This window comes from Drosophila elegans, unplaced genomic scaffold (assembly GCF_018152505.1).
Source record: "Drosophila elegans isolate 14027-0461.03 unplaced genomic scaffold, ASM1815250v1 contig_476, whole genome shotgun sequence".
NCBI classification, from domain to species: Eukaryota; Metazoa; Arthropoda; class Insecta; order Diptera; family Drosophilidae; genus Drosophila; species Drosophila elegans.
The window spans coordinates 12,109,541-12,125,747 of NW_024545863.1; the positions used below are offsets into that span (position 1 = coordinate 12,109,541).

Genomic DNA, 16,207 nt, shown 5'->3' on the forward strand with positions numbered 1-16,207 from the left:
TAAAAAATTTAATTTAAATTTAAATACATTTTTGTTAAAAGAATACTAATTTGTTAATAAGTTGCTTTTGATTAAATTTGTTTTTTCACTTTTTGCCTTTATATATTATATTTAACAGATTAAACAAAGCTTGCGATTAGCCATTTGAATTTTTGTTTCAGCAAAAATGTAATTTTTACTGTTTTTTAAATAACGTTGTACCAACATTTTTCATTAACCCCGTTAATAAAGAAAATAACCCAGTGTGCCCTGGGAAACACAGCCACAAAGTCGCACAAAAGTTATGCAATGAAACTTGCCAACTGAGAGTGCGTGAGTTTGAGTGCTCGTGTGTGTCCGTGATTTCTGTATTTGTGCCTGTTTGTGAGCGAAGGCAAATTTATGGCTAAATTTATGGGGCCCGAGACCCCTCAGAGGATATCAGTGGGTCCCAACGAGTGCACGCCCGTATATGGTGCACACTCCCGTTCGAGTTAATTATCCGTGTACAGGGACTCTGGCGTAAATAATTTACTGTGAATTTTTAACATATTTTCAATTGAATAATTTATGACCACATGAACCACCTTCTGCTGCAAAAGGCAAATTATAGGGGTGTTGTAGATACATTAGGTGGTAGATTTAAATTCAGTTTTAAACTGCTAACTAAAGGGCTGAAACACTGATTTGTAGTAACAAAAATTGATACTTTTACATTCAAGAAAATGTTACTTTAATAGAATTATTCGATTAAAGTTAAAATTATGTTATATATTTGTTGTTCCTAAGGTCTTAATTTTTACACAGCCAAGCCGACACGATTATATATAATTAGTTGGTGTGAAACGCATTATTATTTCGATTACAGGTATCAGACTTCATGGGAGATATTATTTTTTAGTGTTCAGAGTACGGCTACGGTATATAAACTTGGAATCGCATGTTCTTATGGTTTATTTAAAACTAAAAGGAAGCAAACTTCGGCAACCCGAACTAAAGTGGCGATAAACGACAGCTTACTGCGCATATTTCTAAATTTGTAATGAAAACTCTTTAACAAAGCCATACGTTTTAATTACTCCTTTGCATAATTAATATTTGCCACACATGCAATATTTTTAATTACTTTCCCGTTAAATCTATTTTTGGCCACAAGGCAAAATGATTTCAAACGGGAATGTGATGCTAGTTGTTTGAAACGCTGATTAAATTATAATTGTTATTAATGGCCATCGTTTGAGGCAAATTAAATAAGCGGGGTTCCTTCAAGTTAATTGCTAAACGTAATTTAATCAAAGTGAAACATCCAAAGAAAACATGTTCATTGGGGACAATTGAAATATCTCTGAAACAGCTTCTGCAGATTTAAGAAGCTTTTAGAGAATTCTTATGGTGCACAGTTTAATACTGGCTGAGTTTTATAAAAATTGATCGACTATTAATAACAGCTGCCATGGAGAAGATAGAGAAAATGTATTGAAAAATCCACATGCCTTTTAAACCTTTTTTAAACATAATAAAAAAATGAAAATAAAATAATTTTTTAAGCTATATATTAAATAGATTCTCAATAAAAGCATCCACTTACCCACACGAATAAAACAAACAACACCAACATAATGCTCCCTGCGACAGTCACAAAATTGCTTATACGCAACGTTGCCGTCTCAAGTTATTCTATATTAGGGCACTCAAATATACATAAGTACGACGGTCCCATCGGAGCCACTCACATATCCTCATCCACTTGATATTCGGATTCCTATCGCCACTTGCCATTGACCCACAAATTGCACAATTTTCGTTAACTGCCCAATTTGAATGTCACTGAAGTTCATCGAGGACCCATCATAGAACCCGGTCCGAGTTCGGTGCCATCCATAATGTGTCTGCCCACTCGGCCAGTGGCACTTATAAATAAAACACAGATTTGTAGCCATTTTGCTCAGCGGAAAAAAATTAACTTAATTTGAAATGCGGCGGTCCAAGAGAAAAAGAGAAGCCGAAGCCAAAAGCCCGCAAATATTTTTACGCTTCAGCGCGTACTGTACGTGTATGAAAACGCGTATTAGTGTGGATTTGGTTGCCACGAGTGTGTGTGTGTGTGTGTGTGTACTCTTTTCGAGGTGTGAGGTTTCCGACATTTGGCATGCATTCAAGTTCTTAGGAAAGTTGCCCAGAGTATTTTGGGTGGAAGACCCAAGTCCCCAGACTCTGCTGGGAACGCAAAACTTGGGATGTTAAATGGGCGTGGCGTCGTCTGAGCCGTGTACACGGGAAATCTTTCGTATGCGGGGATAATGGAACATTCTTAGAAAATCATATTATTATAAAAGGCTGATTTAGTTTTTCAAATGACTGAAATTCAACTTATAGTCGGCTGAAAGTAAAAAAAACCAGCTTTACCACTACCAAAAAAATGATATCATGTACTAAAAAATTATTTAAATGTTTTTCTGTTCTTATTTAAATATTTGATTTAATTTTATTAGAGTGATATGGTTGAAAAAATGTTGGTACACTTTGTGGCGAGACAAATGAAACCTATTTTGAAACCATTCTCAAAAACAAGAAATTCACGTTTAAGATCATGTAGTTTTTAGATCTATACTAAAATACAAATGTTTATTTTACGAATCAAATTTATTTTTGTTAGTTTTAACAATATGTAAAAATGTAAAACTCTTGACTACCGGTTCGGTCCAGATTTTCTCTATGTGTGATACGAGCTACGGCAAGTTATTTATAGATTAATGCACCCTCACGCCCAACCCGAAATCATCATTGCCGCAGGATTTGGGGCTATGGGCAGAAATCGCGTTGGGTCTGCAAATAGTTAATTCGCCATTTGGGTTTGCTTATGGAGTGCGCTGGTGTGCGCTGGTGTGTGTGGGTGTGTGTTGGTCCGTGTGCCTTGTCCACATTATTGCAGCCCGACTGGGCAAACTACTTTTCCTCGGCTGCGTCGACCTTATTTCATTCCAAGCCACTGGGGTAATCTTTTATTTGCTCTCCGGTCTCAGCTTTCGCCCGCCTCCGCCTCACTTTCTCAAGTCATGTTGGGGATCTCGCAACGCATCCTGGCTGGGCCAATAATTAACCCCTTTATTAATATCCTTGCTACAAAAGGCTCATATCAGCTGGCTTACTATGTGTGCTTGTTACACTTACCCAGAAAACTTCTTGTCTTCTTTCACTACCGTCATCGTAAAAAGAAACAGCTTTTGAAGAAAAAGTAGTAGGGTTTTTGGGATGTGTGTAATTTGATACTATTACAACATCTATTAAAACTTTAAAATATATATTAAAATAATGTTTTATTTCCCGATTGGGAATTTGTTCTAATTTATCAAACTTTTAGCACCACCAATTGTGAGAAGAAATTTATAACTCATTTTACGGATTTATTATTGGGACCTTTAGTTAAAATATGTATTTAAAAAAAACTTTTTAATCTCACATAATTTGTTTGTCTGAATATTGTTGTTAGCAAAGTCTGCAAATGTTCCCTGATCTGTGAGATGCTAGGATATCGATTTCTCTGTTACAACATCTATTATAACTTTAAAATATATAAAAATATTGTTCTATTTAACAAACTATTTCCACCACTAGTTGTGAGAACAAATTTACAATTCATTTTGTGTTGTTTATTATTGGGCCCTTAGTTAAAATATGTATTTAAAAAAAACTTTTTAATCTCACATAATTTGTTGTCTGTATATTGCAACGTTTGAAAATGTTTCATGATCTGAGAGATGCCAGGGTATCGATTTCTCTGTACAGGACGCCCCACAAAGTTTCGCCCCATTGTTTGCGAAGTTGCCAGTTGGCTTCTCTGTGCTCAGGCAGAACTTGCCAATTATCCGAGCCATTGATTTGACGAACAAAGGATCTGAGAGGGGTTAATGGGTACGTCACGCTAAATATAGTTGCTCGGCAGTTAATTAACAAGACGCAGAAACATATGCAACGGTGAATAATATCAAAGGCAGGGCGGCACCCGGTGGAACTCCTCCGGCTGCTCCGGATGAGGCCGCCTTCGCTCGGCTTGCCGCTCCAGTTGGCGATCTCGATGGTGCTTCTTGTGCCGGTGATAACTGCAGGAGCAGGCCTTGCGTTCCTTCTTTGGGGGTTTATCCTCTTCATGACGTCCTTTCCCTCGGTCTTTATTTCGATCCCGGTTCTTATTTGATTTTACAGTTTGCTCCAGTCCATTATCCCTGTTTGTATTTCGATTTCTGTCTGAACTCCGAGCCTGTTCCACATCCTTGTTCTCAGTTCGATACTCATTCCCATGACGAGTTCGATCCCTGTCCCCATTCGTTTGCTTTTCTCTCACCTTTTCATCCTTTTGCTTGTCGCACAGAGCCTTCGATTCCCGCTGCAGAGTCACCCAGTCGTACTGGAAATCATACAACATCATCTGGTTTCGGAAGAGCACCTTGAACAGCTGATGCAGATACACATAGTCCGGCTTTTGGTAGAAGGGCAGGTTTCGGCAGTACTTCAAGTACAGGTAGAACTCGATGGGCATGCCCGAGCAAAGAGTTTGAAGTGGCAGATTCGCCTTGGACTCGGCTATCCTCTCGTACTTCTGGACCTGCGACTGAGCCCGGATTCCCTGCCATGGGAGACGACCGCGCTGAAAGTAGAGCAGCAGGTAGCCCACGGACTCCAGGTCATCTCGACGTCCCTGCTCCGCGTAATGGGCCCGCGCACTGGCATATCGGGCCGTGCCCACCAGATCCCGGTTCTCCCTGTAGCCGATGTGCTGCTGCGAGTGCAGGCTGTAGAACTTCTTGGCCAGCCCGAAGTCGATCATGAAGACCTGGGTGCGATGGCGGCCCAGGCCCATCAGGAAATTCTCCGGCTTGATGTCGCGGTGGATGAAACACTTGCGGTGCAGGTACTCCACGCGGCTCAGGATCTGGTCGGCCAGCATCAGAGTGGTCTTCATGCTGAAGGTGCGCGAGCAGAAGTTCAGGAGATCTTCCAGGGTGGGACCCAGCAGGTCCATCACCATCACATTATGCACTCCCTCGGTTGCGTAGTGCCGCACGTGGGGGATTCCCGCCCCGCCCCGCAAGATTCCATAGATCTTGGCCTCGCGGGGCAGCATAGGATATTTAACAGAAGCGCGCTCCAGCTTTATGGCCACCTGCTCGCCGTATTTGAGGCCTTCGGCGCGGTACAGTTCCCCGAAGGAACCGTTTCCAATGCGATTCAGCAGGCGGTACTTACCCGCCACTATAGTATCCGTCAGAGGTTGCGGCACATTCGAAGAACGCTCTGATTTGATGGGACGACGAAGACATCGCTGGCTTTTCTCGCGGTTATGATGTGATTGTGGTGGGTGTGACTGCTCTCGACGGATCCGGGTTCTGGGTGCATTGCGATTGGGATCGGGGCGGCCTTGCCAACGCCTCTCATCGGTGACATGCCCCTTTTCCGGTTCTGCCATGCGTTTTGGCGGTAGCAATGTTTTTGACAACACCTCCGCTAAGTATAATGTTATGTTTGATTGATTTTTCAAAGATTTCCAAGACAAATAATAACAACAAAAATTCATTGGTAAAAAAATGGTGAAATCATTTATTTACTGGCGTTTAAACTGATTTAAAAATTGTTTTGGTTGTTTGTTTAATTTAATATTTAGATTACAACTTTTTGTTTTTTCCATCTTGTACATTTATAGTTCAAAATTGGTTCTACACTTTCTGATAGTTACTTAATACTTGTGGTATATGAACCTACTGTTAGCTTTGGTAAAAATATCTTAAATTTAACTGCAAAAATTAAATAAATTAACTATAAAATGATTACGATACGCGATTTCAGTTATTTTTCGGCAAGTTCAACCCATTTCCGGTTTTAGCGCTAATTCTTGTATCGGCTGATGTTACCAAGAAATTGTATGTGTCAGTTTCAGTCCCATTTTAAAAAATTTAATTTTGTTCCTCCCTTCGGTTGAAATTGTTTTCACATCAAGTTTTCTTTTTTTCACGTTTGTTTTCATTCTTTTTTGGGTAGTTTAATAAACTTTGGCACTTGTTTTCCAATTAGCTATAGAGAAACTGGGGAAGCTACGCCCTTTTGGCTGTCAAATAGAAATTCTCGCTGGCATCGCACATACTAGTATGTATAGTGGTCCTGACGTACTCTACCCAGCCGGATTAATTTTCTAAATTGATTACGAAACTTGACTGACTCTATCATCCTCACATCCACCACAGACTTTGGCATCATACCCATCACGTTGCCGCCACTCACTCGCATTGCTTGCCAGTCTGTTCAAACTGGGGCCTTGAGTACTTGCCATTTGGGCCCTGCAAGCTGCACTTTCAATTAGCGAATTTGACTCGCCAAAATTGGCTCCTATCTCTTATTTGCACTGTGCACCATTTTTAAACATACACCCGATTCCCTTCATCCTCTTTTTTTCCCTTAAACAAATCACATTTGGTACTCTTTCTCTATTTCTATAATCTATTACTCTAATGCCTCTGAGTTGATTAAATTTATGGGCAACTGTTGTAAATATTTATAATTCAATGGTCTGTTATGTGAGCGAATTTACATAAATTCCAAAACTGTTTGGTAAGCAGACATGGAAACTACCCATAATGCAAAAGTTCAAATGGCAAAATAGTTTTGCATACTGGGCGCAGTTGTCATTTACAGAAAATATATGGTGAATATAATTTAACACAGCACGAATAACATAGTTCTGGTATAAATGAATTAAAATTGTACTCTCCGATTTAGTCTCTTAATATCTTATGCAAGTCTAACATTTGTGACTTTTAAAGGAGTTCAGTCCAAGAAAAAAATGTGATATGTTTTCAGAAAGATCTATAATTTTTCTTTTAGAGTCCCCATTTTATTATTGGGATTCGGTGCTTTTAGGAACTAGGTCAGTCAGTCTAAATATTTACCCGCTTATAAAATGCAATAAACTTAAACAATTGGTCGCCTTAACAAACTGTAATGTTGTATCCACTTCCGCAAATATGGGGATAGATTCAACCGGGCTTTTGTTAGCGACAATCCCGACAACTAAATGCGTGGATCCGGCCTTAAGCCCTTATTTATGCCATGCGAATGAGCGCAATAAGCGGATGGAAGAGGAGGCGACAAGGCCACATTAGTCCCGACTATATGGGTACCGCCCTGTCCACGTCTGGCAGTTATAGCCTTATAGCATCATAGCCACATGCCCACCAAAGACCACCCACACGTATGCAGTAATGCTTCTTTTATGGTTGCTTTGCAAGCGGCTCTAGGACGAAGAAGTGGCATTAATTTAAAGCTTATGGGGCATTAATTTTAATTAAAATACAGCCGCAGCAGCTAGCAGCAATAAAAAGCAATGTTATAACTATCCAATCCACCCTGATTCACCCTTAGCCTGCCCACGCGTTTCCAACTTTGAATGTTGGGAAAAGTTCATCATGAAACTCAGAATGATTAGCCACTTAAAGTGACTGCGCACTTTTGGCATGAACATGTCAAACCCAAACTCTCTTTCTGCTATTTATCACATCTCGTTTTTAATTTGTGAGTGGTTTTGCCTTCCATCAACGTCTCGTTTCTCGCATTCCTGTCTCCTGGCAATTGAAAACAAAAGTCCCCATCGGAACTTAGCCCTACCTTGGCCATGCCCCCCTAATCCATTCTGATGGCTTGTCAAAGGTTATGGCCAAATTGTCGGCACATGCTTCGCATATTTCATAGTTTCAGCTAGTTCGTTTGCCAAATTTTTCGGTTGTTGTTTTGCCGAAGCCTCAAAACTTTTTGGACAGACAAATCATTTACATACTCGCTCGTTTGCCAGCCAGCTGGGGTTGTATGTGCGGCCACATGGCGTATGCGTGACGTGGTGTCTTGAGCCTCAGGATGCTTTCCTGCTTTTGTATTGATTCATCCGTGACCGCCTTTTCGAAAGTGTTGAAAAGTTTGCGGTGCGATTTGTCAACAATGGAAGTGCCCAAGTGAATCTATAAAACACTTTAAATTCATAAATATCAAATGTAAAGTTTTTATATCTGATTAATCGGCTACAGTGTCGTGATAATAAGACTTGAAATGAAATTGCAAATTTATGACTGATTCCATAATTCTTCCTCTTCGTTGAACTTGACTTTCCGCACTTTCTGCTTCTCGCCTTGTAATGCAAATTAGTTCAATATGACTTGCTAAGCTCACTCCAACGGCAGCCCTACAAAATTGCCTTAATGGAAATTATAATCATCGTGACAATGCGTCATTTCCACGCCCTCGCCCTGGCCCTCGCCCACTTTGAAAGGCGTTCGCCTGATTATCAGAAGCGGCGACAATTTCGCTGACATTGTTGCCAACAAGTTACAGACGGAATGCGGAGGGCTAAAAAATTCTTGCAAAAACTCATTAAAAGTGACAGAGAAGATGAACAGGAATTGTTAAGCTGTCGAGCCTTTCCCTCTAGTATATACATACATCAAACATCAGCGGAGACTTGAAAAATGTAAGAATGACAAAGGCAAACAATGAGATGCCAAATTGTTGAAATTCACTTTTTTCCCACTTTTTTTCCAGCTACCGCACAATGAAGATATAGATGCCAAATTATAGATTAAACAATGACGTGTTCCCGATAACCGACTCCTACCCGGCTCAAAGCTTAAATACATATTCAATTTGTTGGCCGCCTTCGGGCCACGTACATACAACATTAACATAATTTCGACGCGTTTCGGCAATTTGAACACGTTCAAGAACCGCATCCAAGCATCCTTCAGCCCACAACCGACCCGATACCCGGAACCCATCCCGTCCGACGATTGTTTGCTATTTTTAAATTCCAAGAACGTAACTAGAATTTAATTTCTCAACTGCCTAGTCGTGGCTTTGCGATGTCTAGGCTTTTGGATGGAACACGTACACTCACTTGTTCCCAGCTGGGTTGTGATGGGAATATCCGTGATCTGAGCGTAGGCTTTACAAGTTGAACAGAAAACAGACATTTAGCATACGCTTGCCGCAGAAAAAATTCAGGAAAATGGCTTTTCCTTGATATTTCTTTATTAATATCATCAAATCCCACCATTAACTATTTATATCTAAAGTTGTTTTTCAAAGGAAATAAATCGTACTTCCAGAAATTATTTTAATATTTAGTTAAAGGTTTTTCTTTGGTAAAAGGATTAGTTTTCCAATAAAGAATTAAATAAGATAACTTTAAATATTTAAATGGGTCTTAAGCTTTAAAATTCTTACTTTGTTACCTACTTTAAGTGCATCAGTAATTTACAGATATAAACAAATTGTAAAAGTCCAGATTGGTAGCTTTCTATTGAGCGATAACAAAAAATAACGCTACTACCAACATAAATTCATTGTTAAAGTACAAAATAATTTTGAAACTAGAACTTTTATCTGCATAATTAAGAAATATACGCACCACTTTTAAGAGTGTACAGATTTCTTCGCTCTCAGCATTTAAACCACAATTTGCATACGCCTTTGCTAGCTTTAATTTTAATGTCTCACGCGTTTACACATGTGACTGGCGATGTTTTTGTTATTCCTGCCTGCTGCTTTTATGTCAGCCAGGTCAAAACATGACCCCAGCCATTAACAAAGGGAACTTATCCCAGCTCTTTTAACGTCCCAGCCCGCAACGCCAAAGCGTTTTAAATTTTTTTGCTGCCTCGAATGTTTTTTCTCCTGCTTGCTGTTTCTACTTTCTTTTTTTATCTCAGCTGCTGCGAAAATCCGATGAAATATCTACTTAGGCACAAGCACGCGGGCCACGAGTGTGCGTGTGTGTTGAATGAGCTTAAGGACATGGGGCGTGTTTGTGTGTGTTTGCATTGGCATGTGTGACTTGGCATCAACTCGTGCGCAAAACAGTTTAAGAAAATTTCATCTGTCTTGCATTTTAATGATTTAATTTTGCATAAGCTTATATCGCCGAGTCGTCCTTCCTCGCCTATCAAAAGCAAGGATGTGGGGAGCTATCGGGTTTCCCTGGGCTTTCCCTTGATTGAGTGACATATCATTTGATGACATTAGCCAAAGCCTGCTTGCGTCTAACCGACATGGGTCCGGCTAATCCCGAGACATTCCTTTCCCATCCAGGATACACTCACATACTTGGTGCAAAGTCTACCATTCCGGTGTACACAACTCACAATCCTCAAGTGTTGGCCATAGTTTGTCAGCTTCGCTCAGTTGGGCAAACTTTGCAACTGGGACTTTGAGTTCATTATTTCGTTTTCCGCAACAATTTCTCAAAGGATATGCGTAATTTCCGAGCCAAATGACAGCTGCCTGTTAGGGCAAGGAGCGAGCTCCTGCTAATGATGTCCTTCATGTCAACTGTAAGTTTCGGATTGCTTCCTGCCTGAACACCCCCCCCCCCACGCGAGCCAACAATCCAGATGTGACACCCCAATTCGCACCTTCCGTTGACTTTGGCACGCAACCGAAATGAATCCGGCTCATCAACTTGGAAACCCTCTGCTGATTTCTGCCGGCTTTTACCACCCCACCCCCAACTCCTCCCTTTTTCATTCGATTTTTCCCGTGCGTGTCCAAGGCGAGAATTGAGCCTTTTATTCGGATCTCACGTCCACATGTGCCCACTTGTCAACATCCTTTGGGGCCAGCCCATCCATAGTCGTCCCTTGTGCGCCGGCAGCAGCAGGTTTTACGATCTGCAATTGCTGTTCCAACATCCTTATGATTATGCCAGCACGTACTGCCATCATGACGTTTGCCAGGTACATGCTCATAAGCGAAAAGCCATGGATTTACTATGTTCTGTTATTGCCATAATAGTCATTGTTGGTTAATTGATGTGATTATTAATTGATAAGGATTGATATATTTATCTATCCAACTAAAGATTGAAAAAGGTTTTAATCTCAAACCGAATTGAATGTTTGTCTTCGACTCTAAGACAATAACAAAGACATCAAATGAACAAAAATGTACCAGGACATATTTATTGTTATTAACTACATATCAAAGATGTTGAGACAGACATGAAGTGTATCAGTTAAAATGTAGAGTTCTTGATTCACGGAGTGGACCTCGACTTTGCCAGCAACCATTTAGATATATATTCCGTAAAGTTATTTTCTCGACCAGCAGCAACAATAGAACATGTTCAAAGCACTTTCGTAACTCCACTTTGCGATGCCGGATCGAAGGGCTTCTATTCAAAATCCCCTTTGCAACCGAATCCTGGACACGCCCTTGCCACTGCCACCTCTTCACGGTTAACTCGTGCGGTTAAAGCTGCTTCCTTCCACTCAATTATATAAAGCTGCAGCTGCGAGGCAGAGGGAATAAATAAAACACGAAATCTCTTGAAATATTGAAAAAGTTTTTACCCGAGCCAAGATCCACCAAGGGGGACGGGGAAGTAAACCGAATGCGAATCCATTTGGTGGTGCACTTTGAGCAGAAGTTCAGTCCGAATCGGACAGTGTTAAGTTCTGCCACCCCACTAGCCGAAGATGGAAACTGAATCCGGAGGAGCTTAGGATGGGCGTGGCACTGGGTGGCTGGGAACATCTTGTTGGCGGTAAGCCCTGCCTAGCACCCGCATATTTGCTGAACACTCAAAACGCGCTCTTACGGCGACAGGAGCCACCGCACAAGGACACCGGGATAAATATATGCAAAAGGAAGTCAATCGGCGGAAAACTGTTTGGTAAATACACAAACCAAGCCAAGCCAAATGCCATATAGGAGAGAGTCCTTATTACACGTGCAAGCGAAAATCAACGAAATCCAAACACATTGGCAGTGCTCAAGTGTTTCCACTGAGGAAATACTGGCAAATACGGCACCAGGAAAATATACAGCAAAGATACACCATCGGCCCCTTTAAATGACAATGAGGTAGTTAGCAGGGAAGATGGGCAGACAGTCTGGTATCTACCCAGTCTCTGGTGTCAAGTTGCTAGGTCATTAATGCAAAATTTATTAAGCCCTGATTACTACACTTTCAAAACATGAAGAAAGTATTTGAGTGTTTAATGGAGAGCAACAAAAATTTGTAAAACAGGGGAAGCTTATGTAATTTTGAAGTTTATTCATTTACTTCTACAAAAACAAAACATATAATTTAAATTTATGCACACATTTTGGACTCTCTGGTTAAAATTATTAGAGACTAAACATACAAGTTAAATTTATGTACAAATAAAGAATTAACATAAATAAATGATTTTTCTATTTTGGATTGTCTGGTTAAAATAATTAGAGACTAAACATAAAAATTAAATTTATGCACAAATAAAGAAAATTAACATAAAAAAATTAATATTTCATTTTGGATTTTCTGGATAAAATATTTGCTTGGCTTTAACACTCTTCACCCTTTTTTGGGGCTTAAGATTGCCTTAGGGATGAAAGAGTATTTTTATGCCTTCTCCGTACTAAAGGGTATACACAATTTAATAGTTTTTTTTTCATAACTTTCTAAAGTGCAAAACCTTCTCATTGGAATTCCTGTCAAGTAATCCCTTTTAAGCAGTGTGGACACACGTAACAATGGAGAAATCCAAGCCAAAAGGAGTTGGCACTATCTGCTATCCTTGCCCCCGGCATGTGTGCGTGTGTGCGTGTGGGTCCTGACATGTGTATGTGTGAAGGAACTTCCGCTGTGGTGTTTGATATGATGGTGTTGGTGATGATGGCGTTGCCTTCGCTTCCGCTGCGCTGGCTTAGATAATGCTTGGGCAAAGCAGTGGGCCCAGCACGTGACAGGGATGGGGGAAGGACCACCAAGGGATGGGGATGGAACCCAGCTGCTTGGAGACTCCGGGCTGAGATTCCTCAGATGATATACCTCATCGCGGCTCCACGGGCGATGGCGTTTATTAAGCGCATATAATCGTAAAAAAATTAGCTCGTATGAAATGCGCACTGAGGCTGCGACACAAACTTGCGTTTGGCTGGCGGGATAAAACGTGACAAAGGACGAGGGATTGGAGCGGTGTGCTTAAAATGCAAATGACATAAAGTGTAGTGTCTTCCCAGGGAGTCGAGTCATCGCTTTGCTTCCTGCTCCTCCGTCCGTTGCCAGGGATTTACTTAAGCATTTTGATTAAACGCCCTGTTTTGCTTTATTCTCGTCATAATTTGAATTAATGTCGGAGCTTAACGAGCAAATTGCTATGTTTAGCTAGTTTTGAATGGATTGCGTAACCAATGGCAGGGTGGAAGCCAGTGTAATGATAATTAAGAAAAGGGTGGCAATCCATTAAGGTCTTGTTGCTCAAGGTAGACTGTAGTCGCAATTAGTTTCACAGCTTTCTGTTCATTTGTATTAATTAAAAACATAAAGACATAAGCTGTAATAACTTCAATAATTTAATTTTGTGCATTTTCTATAGATTACAGTAAGTTGACACATTTAAGTTTTGCAAGCTTAAATTGTAGTTAAGCTAAATACATTTCAGGGTTCGATAACCAATAAATTTCCCAATATTAGGAAAGCAACGTTTAAAACAAATAATATATAAATTCCGCAAAAGCTAGAGTAACTTGTCAGCAATTAAAGAAAGCGCCAAAATCTAAACGGTTTGTACGCTTCTAAAGATTATGTTAATAAAATGTATATTGTTGGACTATTAATTTTTAAAATTAAAAATATATTTCTCTAGTTCTTAAAAATTACCATGTAATGATGTACATACTTTAAAATTAATTTTAGATCTCACTGTAGCATAAGTTGCTTTTTCTAGTAATAGTAGGTTATAGAAAAAAAGATACATAAACTTCTAATATTTTTTACTCTAAAAAAAAATATAAAATTATGGGAATTCAAGTGTTCCCTGTACAGTTATCGGCATTGTAAAACCACGAACCAAACATATTGAGCTGTAACATTAAATTGACTTTAGATTCAGCATGGAACTCAATATTCCGTTTTCTGCGAGCCGACATGAAGGTAAATGTTTCCTATTCTTGACACAGTTTGTGTGCACACACCGAAATCAATATCCGCCTAGAGCTGCCATTCGCTGGCATTCGCTGCCATCGAGTGTCACACATTTCATTTCCGCCCGTCTACAGGACACGCCCACATATGCAGATTTACACGCCCTTCCTGTCCCCCAAATGTTGCAGGATGTTGCCCCAAATAGTTCCCAGAAAAGGGATCTAGGTGATGCCTCTGCAGTTTTTTTTTATAGCTAGCTAGACCCTTGTTTTATTATTCTTTATAGGCAACTTTGGGACTCATTGAAAAACTGAAGCGTAGAGCCCGCCATTAAAATGGCTAAAACTTGTAATTGATTGTCTACTGTTAACGCTTAATTCAATGCATACAATAGGGAAAAGCCCAGGCACGGCTGCAAAACAACTGTAGCAAGTAGCTCTAGAAACAATAAATAAGCCAATAAAATTTTAGTGGCACGTAGCATAAAAAGCTCTGGGCACAAACAAAGGACAGAGTGGAAGTGGGCTTAAAATAAAGCAAGAGGGAGGCCATGAAGTGGCCGGAAGTCGAGTCGAGTCGAACTCGGACTCGGACCCGGAAAAGTCGGAAAACTCGAGGCGAACAGGTTGCGTGAGCCTGTCAGCATAAAATTCGCTGGAACAGGCTCGAGTGGGCGGGCAGATAAAAGCATTACAATATACACAGCAGCAGAAATGTACACAATAACTGGGCTACAATTGTCTGGCTTTGATTCCGGCTCTGAGTCCGCGGCCTTGGAGTGCTGCCAAAAGTGGAAAGTTTTCAATTGCCAGGATCTGTGTCTCCGGGCCACTGCCACACACAACGCGGCCTAAGCCCCCACTTCAGCCTCAGTTTTAGCCTCAGGCACTTGTTTACGTACTTCGGCGCTCGCTGAGAGCGTATCAATCAACTGGGCCACGGGGCGGATGAATTCGGTCTTGAGACCGGAGACAAAAGACATCCCCACGCCGTCTCGAATGCCATAACGTGCCCAACCAAATGTGTTGTTTTCCAAATTAAATTCACTTCGCCCTTCAGAATCTAATCAAAGTGCTAGCGCTGCCATCATGAACTTAGGGTTCGATTGGAAAGTTACTTCCAGATTTACGAGGGGATGCAAATTTACAAGTTTTTTAAGGGATGCCAATCTCTTGTGGCCCATCTAGGATTTTTATTTGAAGAAAGTATACGTTAAAGTTAGCTCAAAAAGTTTTGTCATATTTAAATAATTTTAGTATTATAAGCTACACCAAAAGAACTAAATCATATTTGTATATAAGTTATACATAAATAAGGAATATTATAATAAGCATTGAAAAATATAAAAATAAATATTAAACACCAGTATTGAATTAAATTTTTTTATTTTCATAGTAAATTTTATTAAATACAAAGTGTTTTTCTTCTAGGTATATTGAAATGAATAATTTAAATATTTTTTAACAAATCTTGTGTCAGAGTTTTTTTTGTGAATGTTCATTTTATTTCCCGTTCTGAATTAAATTTTTTTTGAGGGATAGCCAGTGTTTATATAGGGTATAGGCTGTTCGACCCTAAGTGCTCGTCTTACTTCCGGAAACGCTTATTGGCCTTGGAGCGACTCACGATGGGCCGTGCTGTTTCGGCGGGTTCCGTGTGTTTGGGCGTCGTTTAAGCCGTGCCCTTGGCGGACGCTCTCAATCATATCTGATCAAATCAAATCAGCCGCTTCGTCTTGCTCCTGGCATCCGCACAATACGTACCCAGTTAAGTGTGGGCGTCGCCACGATGACGCATGGTTTTTCGGTAGGTGACTGGGAAGGAAACTGCCAAAGGATGTGGGCGTTGGGCGGATGGTGATGAAGATGTGGGCTATAAATACGCCAACGATGCGACGGCTGCCTGGCATTTTTAGCACCCTGTCTCCACACATTTTGCGGTTATTAAATTTATTAAGTTTCACTGCTAGACGGAGGCGATGGGTGGACTGATGATGGATGATAGATGAAGCTGTTGGCAGATGTCTAACTAATTAAGAGCAGGCGCAAAATGTTGTGGGTGTGAATGCTTAAAAGCCCGAAAATGGCTTCCGAGTAATTTAAAAAAGCTTTAACGAGCATTCAAATTGCAAACGAAACGTTAATCAAACCCCAATCCAATTTTTCGAAACTTTTCTAATTATAAATCAGTTCTCAAGTAATTTACAAGTACTCTGGTCCACCCTCGACCAAAATACTTTGAACGAAAAACCAAATTACCAAACATTTTTCACGCCACACTTAATGT

General features: G+C 40.3%; 2 protein-coding genes across 2 annotated transcripts in view; one reads left to right on the forward strand and one right to left on the reverse strand.

Annotated features, from left to right (window-relative positions):
• The window catches only part of LOC108137460 (ras-like protein family member 10B), a 42,455-nt gene that overhangs the window by 7,875 nt on the left and 18,373 nt on the right, over positions 1-16,207 (forward strand). The gene's annotated exons all lie outside the window — the stretch shown is intronic.
• On the reverse strand, positions 3,619-5,506 carry LOC108137459 (casein kinase I). Its single transcript, XM_017259163.2, has one exon. It carries the CDS (start codon positions 5,441-5,443, stop codon positions 3,965-3,967), a length of 1,479 nt encoding a protein of 492 aa, XP_017114652.1. The 5' UTR covers positions 5,444-5,506; the 3' UTR covers positions 3,619-3,964.

Excerpts from the sequence above, each read along its gene's own strand:
- LOC108137459 (XM_017259163.2), bottom strand. The coding sequence starts at position 5,443 with ATGGCAGAACCGGAAAAGGGGCATGTCACCGATGAGAGGCGTTGGCAA.